At 37.8% G+C, this 16,412-nt stretch overlaps 1 protein-coding gene across 2 annotated transcripts in view; it reads right to left on the bottom strand.

The window, feature by feature from the left end:
* Positions 1-16,412, bottom strand: part of CNTRL (centriolin) — a 72,644-nt gene that overhangs the window by 28,115 nt on the left and 28,117 nt on the right. For both annotated transcript variants that reach the window (XM_063082124.1, XM_063082125.1), the window contains 8 exons: positions 14,008-14,161; positions 12,858-13,078; positions 9,653-9,829; positions 6,814-6,948; positions 4,414-4,559; positions 3,652-3,859; positions 2,974-3,153; positions 1,175-1,354 (listed from right to left, as the gene is read on the bottom strand). In XM_063082124.1, coding sequence (XP_062938194.1) covers positions 1,175-1,354; positions 2,974-3,153; positions 3,652-3,859; positions 4,414-4,559; positions 6,814-6,948; positions 9,653-9,829; positions 12,858-13,078; positions 14,008-14,161 — 1,401 coding nt within the window. The remainder of the gene's footprint in view (positions 1-1,174; positions 1,355-2,973; positions 3,154-3,651; positions 3,860-4,413; positions 4,560-6,813; positions 6,949-9,652; positions 9,830-12,857; positions 13,079-14,007; positions 14,162-16,412) is intronic.

The following is a 16,412-nucleotide window of genomic DNA, read 5'->3' on the forward strand; positions in this document are numbered from 1 at the left end:
CTGCTTTCGTCACACTGCCTGCCTTGCTGGCCCATGCACTGTGGTGTCAAGGCCCACCTTCCCCTGTATTGTTCCCATAGCTGGGCAGCCTGCCCCAACCCTCTAGGGGACCAAGTGGGCATCAGAAAGAACAAGTGCTAATTTTTTCTTTGCTGTTCTAGTCTTCAATTACTGGTCTCTCTGGGGCCTCATCATTAGATTTTTTTCTCCAGTGATCTATTATCTTAATCTCATTAGCATTTGTATCCTATAAAGCACCATAACAGACATTCTCTCAGTCAGGAGTCATAACACCTTACAAAGTTATATATATATGTATATATATTTTATTTTTTTTAAAGCATTTCTTTGTATTTTTATTGAATTTTTTAAAAATTTCTGCCCAGTTATGACAATGAAATGGGAAATCACAATTACAACTCACAAACGGTGCCATGAAAAACAACACATGCCCCATCAGTAATTACACAGAACCCTTTCCTTTTTATTCATTCAAAATAGAATCTAACGCATGTGTCAAATATGAGCACTGTTTTCTTTTTCTTAGAAGGGAAAAAACATTTAATTCTGGCAACACTTTTACAATTCCAGGAAGTGTTTTTTTTTTTTTTTTTTTGGACTGGTAAGGGGATCGTAACCCTCGGCATGGTGCGGTTTGCACCACGCTTAGCAAGTGAGCACACTGGCCATCCCTATATAGGATCCGAACCCATGGCCTCAGTGCTACCAGCGCCGCACTCTCCTGAGTGAGCCACGGGGCCAGCCCCAATTCCAGGAAGTGGTTTTGATTGAGGTAACATATATTCATACAACTGTACATGATGAAAAATTTGAGGTTCAGAGGGATTATATGGCAAGACTTCAACCTTTGTTAAGGTACATACTGACAACTAACTCCCTAAGCAGATCCCTGCATTTTAAGGTAGGGATAGTATGTTACATCTGTTTCATCCGATGGTACCTTTTAGGACTCGATAGAGTACAAGGCCCATAGCAGCACAAAATACATTCTTGAGGGTTGTGATGGGGGAAATACAATCTTCAGGTCTTAAAGACAACTTTATAATGGTTTATAAAATAACCAGAGTCTGTAACAAGAGACCAATAGTGCAAGTTACTATGTTTTTGACAGCAGCAGCACTGGTGGAAACTTGTTCTGTACATGTGGACTCACCTCTGCTCGCTCCTGGTTAATTTTCATAACAGTTCCATGAAGGGATTTAAGCTGGTCTTTTGCAATGGTGAGCTCAGCTGTGGCTAACTTATCAGAGGCAGCCACAGCTTTTTTAAATTTCTTCAATTCTTTACCCAAACCAAGAAACTGCTCCTGAGATTTGGCATCTTCAAGTTTCTTCTAAAATAGAAGATACATTAAACAGATGAATCATTTGGTAGCAATGAATTAAGATGTAAGCTCCAGGAGGGCAGGGACTCTGTTCACTGTTGTATGCCCCATGCCTAGAACACCTGATACACAGTAGGTGCTCCATAAATATCCACTGAACAAATAAGTAAATAATCTCAAAACAGAGATAAATACAGAATAATTTTTCTTAGTCAAGAATCTTAGTAATCATTCCTTCACTGGAAAAACATTTCTTGGAATCATCACCAAGAAATGTATGGACCAGTCGTTGAAATCACTGAATTAGGCCCTGGGCATGTGGTGGTGAAGAAGGAACTTGGCATTTCTGAGGAACTGAAAGAAGGAGCACAGTGAGAAAAGGAGAGATCTAAACAAAGGCAAATCATGCAGGTCCTCATATGCTTAAGAATTTTGGTCTTTATCCTAAAAACAATGGAAGCTTCAGGGAGAGGAGGGACTGACAACAGCTAATTAACATTTTAGAAAGACCATGTTGGCAGCTCTACGGAGCAGGGTCAGGTATAGAAGTGGGAGATCCATCAGGTGGCCACAGCAGTTATCTAGAAGAGAGATGACAGCTAGATGAGGATGGTGGCATCAGAGAAGGAAAAAGTACATATATTCCAGATGTATTTATGTATTCAACAGGACTTGGGGACTGACAGGTTCTCATAGAAGTATGAAGCAAGTTATTTGCTGAGGCTGGAAGGGAGATGGCAGGTGGAAGGAGGGAGAAGGTATGAACAGTGGAGCGTGGGAGAGTGAGCTTACCAGAAAAAAGGGTCATGTGCCCATTTGAGGTTGATAACCATGAGTTTACAGTGATACCACTATGCTGAATGGGTGATTTCTCCAGGAATACCTAGCATAGGTGCAAGCCCAAAGAAAGCAGACGGTTTCAGTTTTGTCAGGGAAATAAGACAGAAGAAAAGGAGAAAGGATTTGAGGATATTTGCAAAAAATGGCTATAGTGGTAGACCATGACATTTAAGTTAAACAAAAAGGAAAATAAAGACAGGAAGGGCTTAACAGATAGAAAAGATAGGGCTTATGAATTAGAATTTCAATAAGGTTAAAAAATTGTTAGTGTGAGAGTGCCAGCAAAATAAAAGGTTATGATCAGATTGGGACAATTCAGTTTTTGATTTCAGAGGTGGTGGGTACAATTTCTGAATATGACCAGATCCAGGATGTGGCAATGGGAGCGGGTGGTTGAGGGAGATGGAGAAAGGCCATCAAAGAGTAGCCAGAGTATTAGAAAGGAAGATGAGGAGTCTAAAGGTAATTTCCCATGAATATGTCCAATTGGGCAGGGGGTTTCTGAGAAGGCAAACTCATCCCAACATGATTTGCTAAGTACCACCTAATTGACTCTAAAGTCACTCCTTATATTCCCAATTCTCTTGTTTCCATCTATCATAACACCCTAGTCTCAGGTCCTTGAATGGATGACATGTATCCAGCTCTCTCCTAGGTCAGGGTCAGCTCTGTGCCAGCAATGCAGCCAGAGGTGACTTCGGATCACACCCCTCTCAGCTGACCCATCACTAGTAGGCAGGACCCAGGCAGCAGGTACCTATGTGTCTCACTTTCCCAGCCTTCCCCACCTTTTTCTCTAACTCATGGAGTTGGGCCAGAATTCTTTCCTTTTCTTCATCAGCTTCCTGAAGTTGGAGATCTGTAAGGCCTTGGATTTGCTCCATACTTTTTAGATTTTCTTGCAAATAGTGAATTTCATTCTCCAAATGCTGGATTTTTGCTTCATGTTGCCTCTTATCAAAATTAATCTGTGAGGAAACCAAGTGTTAAGGATGATTTTTAAGTAAAGTAAGTTTTAAGCAAAATAAAAACTTTGTACAGGGTTGTCTTTCATTTTACTATAGAGTGTAACAAAATTTTGTACTAATGAGTTATCAGGTACAGTTTCATCTTGAATGCTCTCTAGGATCCCTTTGAATGTTTGCCTCATCATTAAAATCATTACATTAAAAAAAAAATCAGATTCTGGCACCACAATACACTGTAGCAATGTGGTATTATTTACCTGACCATTATGAAACATCTCACTTGCTTCTAAAATAAAGAAAACAGTGTCACAAACAAGCCTGACTTTGACATCAGTAACCATATCCAGGGTTGAATTTTAGTCACACCCAGCTAAATTTGTTATGAGTGAAAATAGCAATTAGGTTGCATTTACATGAGAAAGGAAGCATTGTAATTTGCTGAAAAACATTAATATCTGCCAAACACTTCCCTCCAGCTGCCTCTTGCCCTATTCTTACTCTTGTTTCAAGGGCTCTCTCACAGGCCTGCCTGAACTCTTCTTGTCCATGTGCCAGTTTCTCTTGCTGCAGAACCATTTCTTCTTGGAGTTTTTGCTCTCTAACTTGTGCTTCTTCTCGTTCCCACTGGGAGCGTGCAAGGATTTCACTTAATTGTTTCTGTAAATCTGCAAGACTTTTCCCTAAGACATCTGAAGGAGTCTCGATTCTGGTAAGAAGGAAAAAAAAAAAAAGACAGAATAAATGTGACATTTTATTTTTGATGCTGGATGGAAATATGCTGTTAACATTAGCACAAGAGTGAAATGAGCTGTGTGAAGAGACTGGTGTCAATTCATAGCAATTTACTGAGCATCTCCTAAGTGCAAATCATTGTTTTATCAAATGACTGCTGCCACTCTAAAAACACAGACCCATATCAGGCTTACAATGTTTCCTCAAAGGATAAATGCCCATTTCATATATTTGAAATAATTCTCAGTTTTCATTTGATATTTGTTCTCTATTTAAAATACATAATGTGACTCTACTTCCTGACCATAGGTAATAAACTTTCAAGGAAGAGTTACTCTTAAAACCTTTACGTTTTTTTAATTAAATAATACCAAAAAGTATAAAAGATCTAAAACGTAAAAAAGAAAAAAGAAAAAAAAATCAGTCATTAGCAGAACTTAGAAGGTGAGTTCACCATTGAACCTCATGCTCACAAATCTGAGGTTGTGAAGTCCACTCTACACTCGAAGGTCTTGATTCTTCCCTTACCTCACTTCCCCAGCACCTAATTTCAGTTTTCTCCTTAGGTCATCCACACGAGCTGCCACTTCTTCTGGACAAATCAAACCATCAACCACACGGTTAAGGTGGTTCTGGAAATCTTTAAGTTGGTGTTTTAACAGATTATTGTCATCCTATGGAAGGGGGTAAAATGGGGAGTATCTATTATATGCCAACATATTTTCACTACTAACAAACTAACAAACTTAACCAGACCACAGAACTAAATTCAGACAATGCCTCTTTCAAGTAAAAAGAAACTGCTAAAATTTCCCTACATTGTAGAGAAAAATAGTTCCATGTTCTAAGACACTAATTGTATTCCCCTGAATACCTATATTCTACCTGAGTGATTAATCTACTTCAAACTCAGTGTAACATTGTTAACTAAAATGGAGAATTTAGAACTGCAATTAACATGTTTTTAAGTGCCTGTCCCATCTGGAGTCCTCTTATCTGTAAACTGTCCCTGGCCACTGCCCTGAGGCAGTCCTTTCTGTACTACTATCTAATCCTGGCCACAGGTGACTTGATCCAATGCCATCCAATCCACTGATCCACTGACTAGTCAGAAAACATACTCTCATTCTTTCTATAATTTGAATCAGCATCCAGTATAGCAAGACTATATTTATATATACGGCAAGACACTATATATATATATAAATGCTGAACCTGAAAAGATATGTCAGTTCAGGGCTGGGGCCCATGATGGGCCAAACACAACGCAGAGAGACAGAGGAGAAATGAGAGAGCCATGCGGCCCTGAAAGTTTGACAGAGCAGCTCTGGTTCCTAACAAGTGGTTTCCTTTCTTGAGCTAATGCTCAAGTTTCAGTTCATTGCAACTAAATGATTTCTGAGAAAGACATATATAAGGTGGGTTTACTGTGTACTCTTATCAGGAGGTTAGTAGGCCAAGTACCAAAGAACCTAGGTACTAACAAAGGTAGTTCCATAGCATGGGCCGGCATTCTGGAAAGCTGACTTCAGTTTCTCCCTTGGAAGAGAAGGCCCCTGAAGAATGTATTTTAATCCTTTTCTGTAAGAGATGTATACTGAAGTATTTATGGGTGAAACAAAGATGTATGAAATTTTCTTTAAAATATTCCAGTAAAAAATAAAGGACTAAATGAAATAATAAATGTTGACATGATGGGTAAATAAAGGGTTACAAGACTATTCTCTTCTGTTTTTGTGATTATTTGAAAATTTCCATAGTAAAAACAAAAAACAATAATCCAAGGAAGACCCAACATACACAGACAACTCACACAAAAATGGAAAATATGTACATCATCTTTTATATTTGTTTCAGAAATCAAACTTACAGAAGTAAAAATTAAATTATAGGTTAATTAGATTTCTTTAAACTTTGAGGAAAAAATATTTGAAGTGTTGGAAGAAGAGTAAATTTGTGTGAGCAGAGTCTTATTTGTCACAAATCTCCCTGCATGGTTTTTTGGCAGCCTGCCCTCAAAGCACATAAACTCTGCCCCTTTATTTCTGGTGTTAACAGCTGCCACCTCAGCCAGCCAAGCGGCCCCTGACCTCACAGATTTGGAGATCTGAGTGTTGATTCAGGTATCTGTTTGTTCAGACATCTGTCCTCTTTGAAAGAGTTTAATTATCTGGAAAATCCTGTCCACCTGCTTCTCCTGCAGTTTGTTGGGCAGATTATTGTGAGCTATAAAAATATTCTGCCATCCATTCCCCACAAATTTAAAATAATTGCATTTTTAATAGAATCCTTTCTGAGAGGAGAATTGTGAAAACTGTTTACAGTTAAGAAATCCTACTGCAGGGCCGGCCCGTGGCTCACTCGGTAGAGTGCGGTGCTGATAACACCAAGGCCATGGGTTCGGATCCTATATAGGGATGACCGGTTTGCTCACTGGCTGAGCGTGGTGCTGACAACACCAAGCCAAGGGTTGAGATCCCCTTACCGGTCATCTTTTTTAAAAAAAAAAAAAAAGAAATCCTACTGCAATCCACTCTAGTTAAATTCCTGGATAATTACAAAGATATTTCAGTGTAAGAGGAATGTACCAATCTGATTTTAGCTCAGTCTGGTGACAAACCTGCTTCTAGGAGAAATGAAAGGTATTGCTTTTGCCCATGAGTTTACACTCATGAGTATGCTCTTTACTACTGACACTGCCTCCATCTCTTTACACCATTGTAAGAACACAAACAATATTAATAATCGTGAAACCATGGTTACAAGGGAACAGAGACTATGGTACTGCCCCACCCACATTTCCTTTTTTTTCCTAATAATTCAAGTTTCTTACTACATGTTACAGCAGGTCGTTAAGTGCCCAACTAAAGATATCATCATCTTTGGGTGTCTTATCTAAGAATATATTCTAAAACAACAAATCTCTACCTGCAGCTGTTTAAGCTTTGTGTGAAGCTCATTATTCTCTTGTTCCTTTTCTTCTGAGAACTGTATTTTTCCAAGGGCATTCTTGAGGGCTTGCTTTTCCTTCTCAAGTTCTACTTGAAGGGCTGATTGTTCTAACTGTTGCCATAGGAAGCAATAATATGAAAGTATAAAACAGCAATAAGTTATGATCTAAAAAGGCATAAATAAATTTACATATATACACCATCCCTTGTTAGCTATGGTTTTATGTTTGTACTCCCAAATTAAAAAAACCCAAGATAATTTTCTCACATGTACCTTAAACTATTAATACTTAAGGAGAAGTAAGCATCAGAATTGGCTCAGCCCAGATATACCAAATCAGAATCTTCAGGGGTAGTAGGCCCAAGCACTTACCTTTAAAAGCTCTGCAAGTGATCCAACACTTACTGCTCTCCTTTCCCTTAGACCAGTATTTCTCTGTGGTCCTCAAATATCTGTCTCAAAATCACTTGGTACTGATTAAATACCAAGTTAAAAATGCCTGTCAAAAATGCAGATGTCTAGACTCCATATCAGACTTGATGGATTAGAATCTCTAGGGTGGGGCCCAGGAATCTGCATTTAACAAGCTCCATAAATGATTTCATATAACTAAAGTTTACCAATTATCCATAGATCAGACAGAGAAGATCTGTTATGTTCTCTTGAGGTGTGTGTGTGTGGGGGGGGGGGGGTTGTCCTTTCAACACCAAGTGACTCAGTGAAAAGGCCAGGCTTTTATAACATTTTTGTTAAGACTTATAAGGAAAGAAAGGCCAATGGGAGTACAAAGGACAATGTAATTCAAGCTGGTAAGGGCTAGCTTGAAAAGAGGAGAATTTATTTGAAAGAAGATGCCATCTAGAATTTTTATTCACTATTATTTAAAAATATATATTTACTGTTATTTTAATTGTTTTCCCCCAACTTCTTGTTTTCTCAGACTCTGATCTTGTCAACTGTCATTTTGCAAATCTTGGTACTCTTGAGTAATATAAGCCTGACAATTAGCAAGTAATCCTTTGACATCTGATACAATGACATAATTACTATAATAAAACAGACCTATTTTTAGTCCCTTTTCTAATGATACAAATGTTCTTTTACATGCATTCCTGAGATTCAAACTATCTTATTTCATTTTTATCCAATAAGCACATATTGACCCTTCTCACGTGCCAGGCAATGAGAAAACAGAAACAAGCAGATAGACGTACAATCTGAGGATTTGCTGAGCTCTGAGTCTAGCCAGGGTGAGACAGACAAACTAAATGATCATCATGCAGATGATAAAATGCCTTGACCAAGCATAGGTTATAGGAAAACCAAAGTAGAGTCCTGAATCCTGACTTTCAGCAGTCAGAAGGGGAAGATGAGGGTGGGCTTTCTGGAGGAAGATGTAGCCCGTTTGGCTAATAGCCTGAACAAGATTGGATTTTTAAGCTGATAAACAATGTACTACAACTGGCCTCTGCCTACTGCTCTGCCTTTACCTCTCACCCTCCTTCTTCACTCCTCTCCTCACTCCTGGCATCCTGCAGGTATACTTTCAGCATTTCAAATGTACTATACTCAATCTTCTTGCCTCTGCCTAGAACACTCATCCTTTACCCCTAACCTTTTTCACCGGTGCTCCCTTGCATGGCCAAATCCTACTCATCCTTCAAGCCTTGGCTGAAACATCATTTCAGTAGGGTGGTCTTCCCTGACAACCCCCTCCTCTGCCAGATCCCTGCCCCTTCTTTCTCCCCACACCTGCTTCGCCCGGTGGACCATCAGCTCCACAGGACAGCCACCAATTCTATGCTGTTCACTAGAGCATCCACAGTACCTGGCTCTCAATGCTCCATCTATACGTAATTATGGATGAATAATTGCAGGGAAAGTGAAGATAAATGGTCAGGGTCCCTTGAGGGTTCGGAGTTACCAAGCATGTGATGTAAATATGCACGTGCACCCAAGTGTTCCTTGGTTATTGTCTAATGTAATTGCATATGTGCACCCAGATGTCCTGGGTTATCGGACTTAGGTATAAAGGACGAGTGGCTTGGATCCACAGTGCCCCCCATCCGGGCATACCCCGGGGGGGCCACTACTGCGGCTGGAGGATGTTGCTGCAAGCTGTCACTGCCAGGGTCCCCAGGACCCTCTGGGAGGCCACTGCCGCCACTGCTGCTGGAGGCTGCTATAAGCTGCTGCTGCTGAGGAAGCTGAGGACTGAGTCTGTGTTATCTGCCAATGGCTCCTAGGATCTTTCCCAATTACCTAGCTCGTGGACCTGTATGTGAGGGGTCTGGTGACCCAGCCAGACACATGAGGGGTCTGTGACCCAGTCTGTACAACAGGTTGGAAGGGTCTGTGGGGCCTAGCCCTAGCAATACAATAATGTTTTCTCTAATTTATAAGTATATTTAAAATAATGGGTCTTTCAACCACCACAATAGAAAACAGAAAACTTAAATGAAGTCTCTTAAAGCTGTTCTGAGAAAGAAAAACTAGAATATACTGAATACCAACTGCCAGGTGCTATAATTTATTGAATATCAAATGCCCATTATCTCATTTATCCTCACCATAAGCCATTTTACAGAGAAGGAACAGGCTGGGAAGCTCAGAGCAATGAAGTGATTTGCCCATTCACACAGGGCTAGTATTTGAACCCGGAATGTCTGACTCTAAACATGTGCCCTTCCCATGACTCCATACACATTATATTAAAAAGTGTTTCACCTTAAGTTAAGATATAAGTAAAGGAAGAATGATACCTTAAGGCACAGGATACTTAGTTTCTAGTTAGCTTTATTATGCTCCTACTTACCTGGGTAAGCCTTGTCAGTTTTTCCAACTCTTCCTTGAGCTGCTTGGCTTCAGCATTCCTTAGCTTTAGCTGAGCCTCTAGCTCAGCTTCATAGGCATTGAGATTGCCCTGGGTCTGCTGCAAGGATGCATTCACCTCATGCTGCTCCCGGAGGGCACTTTCTAGTTCTGCAAGCTCCTGGAAGGATTCAGTGTATTTAACTATGAAACCCTCACTGTGCTGCTTAAGCATCTGCAAGTTATTATAAGTAATTTGAGCACTGTAAACCAAATGCTGGCCAGTCACTGCTGCCTGGCACAGAAAGTTTTCATTAGTAATATGATGAAGCTCAGGCTGTGTGTACCCTAGCTGGAATACAGAACCCTAAGTAAATATAATCAGAAAAGTCAGTAAGTTACCAACATGCTGTTTTCTAAAGCTATCAGTTTTGTGATATCTGGAACTAAATGTTTTCACATTCATTATTTCTTACTATCTTCACAATAACTGTAAAGCAAACTGCAGTTTTACAGATGAAGAACTGGAGAATGAACATCTAAGTAAATTACATAGGGCTATGCGGCTAGAAAGAGGATAAAGTCAGGATACGAACCCAGATCTCTGACTCCAAAGCCCACACTCTTCCTATTAAACCACAGTATGTTCATTTTCAGAATAACAAAATGGGATTGGCACTCTCTGATATTAAGGATGATAGAATAACTTAAATGAGTGCTAACAAGAATATAAGTACATATTGATTAGTATACCACAGTTCTGATTCATTTTAGCCCATCTGTTTTTTGTTAAACATTACAGCTTTCATCTATTTATTTGGGATTTTGAAGAATTAAATCAAACTATTCTGGATTTAAAAGGAGGATTCTGTGATGAGAACTTCTACAGAAGAGTTTCTCAATGGGTGGCCCAAAGACCACTTGGCATCTGAGTCATGTGGGCTGTCTGTTTGAAAGGCAGACACCACATACAACCAACAAAAGATTCATATCCAGAAAATATAAAGAATTCCTATAAATCATTAAGAAAAGACATACAATCCAACAGAAAAATAGGCAAAGAATATGAACAGGAAATTCACTTAAGAGGAAACCTGAATGGCAAATAAACAAGTGGAAGGTGCTCAACCTCTCCAGTAATCAGCAAAATTCAGTTAAAACAAGACAATATTTTGCATAGGGCATACAGGAACAAATTAAATAAACCATGAAGAAACAATCGACAAATCCAGAATGTGAGACAATCTAGAGGACCAACAGCCTAGATTCTTCTCTCTCTCTCTCTCACACACACATTATAAGACATTCTTGCAACAACTGGAAAAATTTGAATATGGTTCAGGTGTTAAGATGACATTAGGGAATTACTGTTAATTTTCCTAGGTTTAATAATGGTATTATAGTGATGTAGGAAAATGTTCTTATTTTTAATAGATGTGTGTTGAACAGATGATATTATGGTGTCTGCAACTTTCTTATGGACAGAAAAAAAAAAAGGTATGTATCTGTAATAGAAGGTATGTGTCTATAATAGAGAAAATAAAAACAACAAAATATTTATGGAATCTAAGAGAGCTCATAGATGTTCACTAAACTATTCTTCCAATTTCCCTGTAAGTAGAAAAATTTTCATAATAGAAAGATGGCGGAAAAGATACCATTTAAAACTCAGCAGATCAGCAAACATAAAGTCTGAAAAAATATTAAATTTCCTGAATTTGATAATTATTCTGTATTTATGTTACAAAATGTCCTTGTTCTTAGGAAACATATACTAAGATATTTAGGGACAAAGAAGCATAATGTCTACAACTAATTCTCAAATGTTTCAGGAAAAAAGCCTATATAAAAATGTATATAAAATCATGTAAAAATTATATATGAGAGAGAGATAAAGCAAATGTGGCAAAATATTAATTGGTGACTCTGAGTGAAGGGTATATGTGAATTATTCGTGTTTTTCTTGCAACTCTCCTGTAAGTTTGAAATTGTTTCAAAATAAAAGCCTAAAAAAAAGAAGTTGAACACCACTAAGGTGTTGGCAAGGATGTGGTAGAATGGTATCCCTCACATTGCTGGTAAGAGCAGAAATTGATAGAATCACTATGGACAGTAATTTGACAATGTCTAGTGAAGTTAACTAAGGATGCACATACTCTCTGACCTACAGTTCCACTTCTGAACATATCCCCAAGTCTCAAGGTGTGCACAAGAATGTTATACCCAGCATTGTTTGTAATAGCAAAAGACTGGAAACCACCTAAATGTCCCTCAAAACAGAATGTATAAATAATAAATTTGTGGTATGTACATGCAATGGGATGTTACATTCATCAATAAAAATAAACGAAGTAGAGAGCTACATGCATCAATGTGCATAAATTCTCAAAAACATAAATATGGTCAAAGAATATGTACAATAAAATATCTTTTATATAAAGTCTTAAAATCATGAAAAACAATACTACATATTACTTGTGAATGTTTACATGTATAATAAAAGAATAGAGATATAGGAAATAATAACCATACTCAGGATTTTGTTACCTCTGGAAAGGAGTACATAGGTCAAATACATCTGCAATGTTTTATTTCTTAAGCTGGGTTGTGAGTACATGGTGTTAAATATTATTTTTGATACTTTCTATATGCCTGAGAAATTTCATAATATTAAAATATATTAATTCAGATTTCTGGAGCCAGCCCTACTAAGCATGAAGTTTGGGAATCTGTGGTTCTCATGCATGATAAAGTTTGCCAAACAACTAAAATAGAGCAAGTGAAATCTCCAAATGAATGAGCAACAAATCAGGTATGGATCTGTCTTATTAGCTATAAAATAATGTAATAACAAGAATAAGAAAAGCCATGTTGTGCTTAATTTTGCTGCACAAATAATAAAATATGAACATTTAATACAGCATTTGCAATAGCTACAATTTTATATTCTTTAAGAGTTATTTGACAACAATACCTTCCAGGGATAGACATACAGCTAAAGCCATCCTTTTCTTGGCAAAGGAGAAATAATTATTCCAAATGTATCACAGCTAAAGAAGGAAAAAAAACTTCAACTTTTAAAAGAAAAAAAATAGCCACTAACACATTTTGCGACCTACAGTTGCACTGCTGCTAACTTCAACTAACTCAATTTGAACATCACCTACTTCTGAAGCTAAGGAAAAAAGGCAAGAAGAAACAAATCATACCTTCCTCATATTTTCTGCATCCATGGCAACTATTTCCAGTTGGTCCCTTTCCTGCTTGACTTCGGTCAATCTCTGTAACAGTGTCTCTTTCTCATCCTGTAGCTTTCTGCACTCATTCTGGGCCTGCGTTGCCTGACCTTTGATGGTCCCCAAGTATTCTTGCAACCCACTGATGACACCTTCTAAATCCTTCTTCAGGGCTTCATTTGCTGCTATCTGGCCTAAGCAAGATGGAAAAGGGGTAATAATGTATATTTTTAAAGTACAGCTTTGTCTCTTTTCTTTTCAAGATATAATGATAATTTTCTTCCTATTATCCACAGTACAGGAGTATTAAGCAGTATATTTAGTGGCAATGCTTATAAAATGCCTGATTCGTATTATTAAAAGTTTAAATAATTTCCAAATAAAAGTGAAAAATGTGCAGCAAAACTGTGAGTTCTTGCTGCTAGATACATAAAACAAAACCACTCCCTATACAAGACTAACCCAAGACCAGCAGTATAAACATGTAACCTGAAGACTTAAAAAACAAACACTTTATTGGGTACCTACTATGTGCCAGGCACTTTATAAACACTCTCTCATTTAATCATCCCAACAACTAATGATAGAGATAGAAATCTTGTCCAAATTGACACAGTTAAGAATGACAAAACGGGCACTGGGACCTTTTTACAATGAGCCCAGGCTCTCAACACTACAGCCTATTGTTTTCCTCTTCCACTATTATGGAAATGTCACATTTTAAATTTGCATTGCAAAAGTGGATCCTAAAATTCTTACTACACTCTTCTCATAACTAGACACTGAATTTCACGATGTCAATGGGCTGTTTGCTCCTAAAAGGATTTGATGCCACAGAAGATGATGATTACATGACAGAGCTTATCACAATCACGTATTGACTTCTCACCCACTGAAAGAAATGACCTGACTCATCACTAGGCATCAATCAAAACTCAAATAAAAATTTTTTAATTTTAATTTTAAGCCCTTTTAGATACTCTGCAAATATTTCCCTAGCAAATAATAGTACTAACAAGCTGGACTATATTCTGCTAATATCTGGATTATTGCCTGTCTGGATATCATCTTTCTTTTATTAATATTGAAACTGCTTTACCTTAAATCATACTTAAATTCTCACCTTCAGTAAGCTGTTGTTCAAGGTCCTTAATCTCTTCAGTCTCATTAGCAATTCTAGAAAGTATCTCGTCCAAACGGCTTTCGAGTTGTTTGTACTGCTTGTTCATAATGTCAAGCTGTTGTTCTTTACCCCTTTTCTGAGCCTTCATATGGGACTGAATTAAAAAAACCAACAAAATCCCAATTTCTTTAAACTCTTCTAAAATAATAATCCAACAACATTTTTAAAAGAATAGAAAATAAAATGTAATAATTTGCATCTATTTTGTGTCAGGCCCTGTGTTATTTTCATGTGAGTTGTTTTCATTTAAATCTCAGGATAACTTTTTGTGGGAATCATCTCCATTTTACAGATGAGAAAACTGAGGATCAGAAAGGTTAAGTGATTTTTCCAACAGCACAGCTAGCAGGTTACGTGGCCAAGTTCAATGTTATTTGCACTGCATTAAAATGTGTCTTTTTAAAAAGGCTTCCAAAAAGTTAGTTGATTATATTGACATAAATCTATAGAAAAAGATTTTAAAAGTATATTCCAAAATATTAACAAGGATTTTATCTGGGTAGAAGAATTACAGGTTGTTTTTTTTTTTAATGAGTTCTTTAATATTAAAAAAACTTTTTCTAATAGATAAGTAATATCTTTTTAATCTAAAAAAACACATTAAGTATACTTTTTCAAAAAAAGGCTTCTTAGGGGAAAATAGAAACATGAAATAAGTAAATACTTGGAATTCAAGTTTATTTTCAATCTCTCATACAAACATTTTGCTTTTAGATTTGATAAACTGGAAGCTGACAGAGTCCTCAAAGATCATTTAGCCCAGTGAGTCTCACAATGGAGGGCCAAGAGAGGCACACTCTTCTACCACTGCACAAGCCCTTGGTGGAAAACAGAGCTTTCACACACCCACACACCCAGACAGCCATTGCATTAGGGAGCCACTGTTAACTGAAAGGAGTGGTTTGTATTTCTCAGGTGGACTAGGGAAAACAAATTGAGAACCAATGGTCTAGTCTAACCCTTCCTTTCACAGGTGAGAACACTGAATCTCAGATCCATCAAGTGACTTGCCCAGGTCTCCTTAGGCAACTGTTCATATGGAGACAAAATAATTCCCCAGAGAGCCTTTACCCACCCACTCACACCCTCATGACTCTAAGTTTGCCCCCACAGGAATAGAACTATAAAAGAAGAGAAAGCTATCAGGAGAGTGAACTGAATCAAAGTCTGAGCAACAAATGCGAAGGTCCAAATCTAATATCCATTTGATTATAAAAGAACATTTTCAATTTTAGATATCTGCTTCCCCCAAATACAAGAAAAGTCTCTTCATTTTGAAGAACAAATGAGAGGCTGCTTGATTAGATGGTTTTATTTTACTACTGGTAAAACTTGATGGGATTTTCAAAACTTTTTCTCCCTACACTCCTAAAATACCCACCTGAAATCTTTCTAAATAGGCAACTGTAGATAACAGCTTACATTCTAAGTAAATTCAGAATTTTTATGGCTCAAGAAAGAATTTTTTAAAAATTATAGCACTCATATCTGTATCAACCTTTAAAATTCACCATTAAAAATTCCACTGAAACCTCTTTATATGCAGGACAAAAGTTTGGTTCAATACGCCAGTGATGTACATTAAACACATGGGAGCAAAAGCAGATTCTGCGATTTTCACTACTGTGAAGCTCACAAAAGAGTTATTGTAAAAACAGGAACTTACATCTGACTCCTCCTTCGTTTAAGTCCTTCGTACAGAGAGAGAGAAAATGATCATACCTTAACTTAGAATTTGTCCTGTTAAAAACTGAGCCGTTGAGAACAGAGAAACCTTGGCGGAACGCTTTCTAATGCTGTCTTGAAATTCATGTGCACTTCCCTCTCTGACAGTCACATTTTTGCAAGCACCTCAAAGCCTCTGTAACTTCGCAGCGGCTCAAAGCACACTCCTGGCCAAGAGTGACAGGCAACCGTTCGCCCAATCACCAGCAGCCTCTGCGGGCAGGGCCCACCCTCCGTGTTTTAAATCATAACACAGGAAGCTTCCGGGAGCCAATCACGCCCAAACTTTGCAACAGATCACTACCAGCTAATTCCCTCTAGAGAACAGTTAGTTACCTTTTGCTTCCACAAGGCATTTCCAGAGGGATAAGCAATATAAATCTTCTTTATTATGTTTGCTCCTGTAATATTTGTGCTTCTAGCTATTAACAATTTTATAACTAAAATGGGATTTTATTTTTAAATGGTACCTTTTCTTTTGAAAAACATAGTTAAATGCTTATTGTGTTTGTTGAAAACCTGACGAGGCTTGGTTCTGAGCTAATTTTAAAATAATCTCTTTAGACCTTCAATCCCTTTGTGAGGAGCGGGTCATCGCAGCATAAACAAGGGCGCCGCCT

The sequence above is a fragment of the Cynocephalus volans genome, chromosome 17 (assembly GCF_027409185.1).
Source record: "Cynocephalus volans isolate mCynVol1 chromosome 17, mCynVol1.pri, whole genome shotgun sequence".
Lineage (NCBI taxonomy): Eukaryota > Metazoa > Chordata > Mammalia > Dermoptera > Cynocephalidae > Cynocephalus > Cynocephalus volans.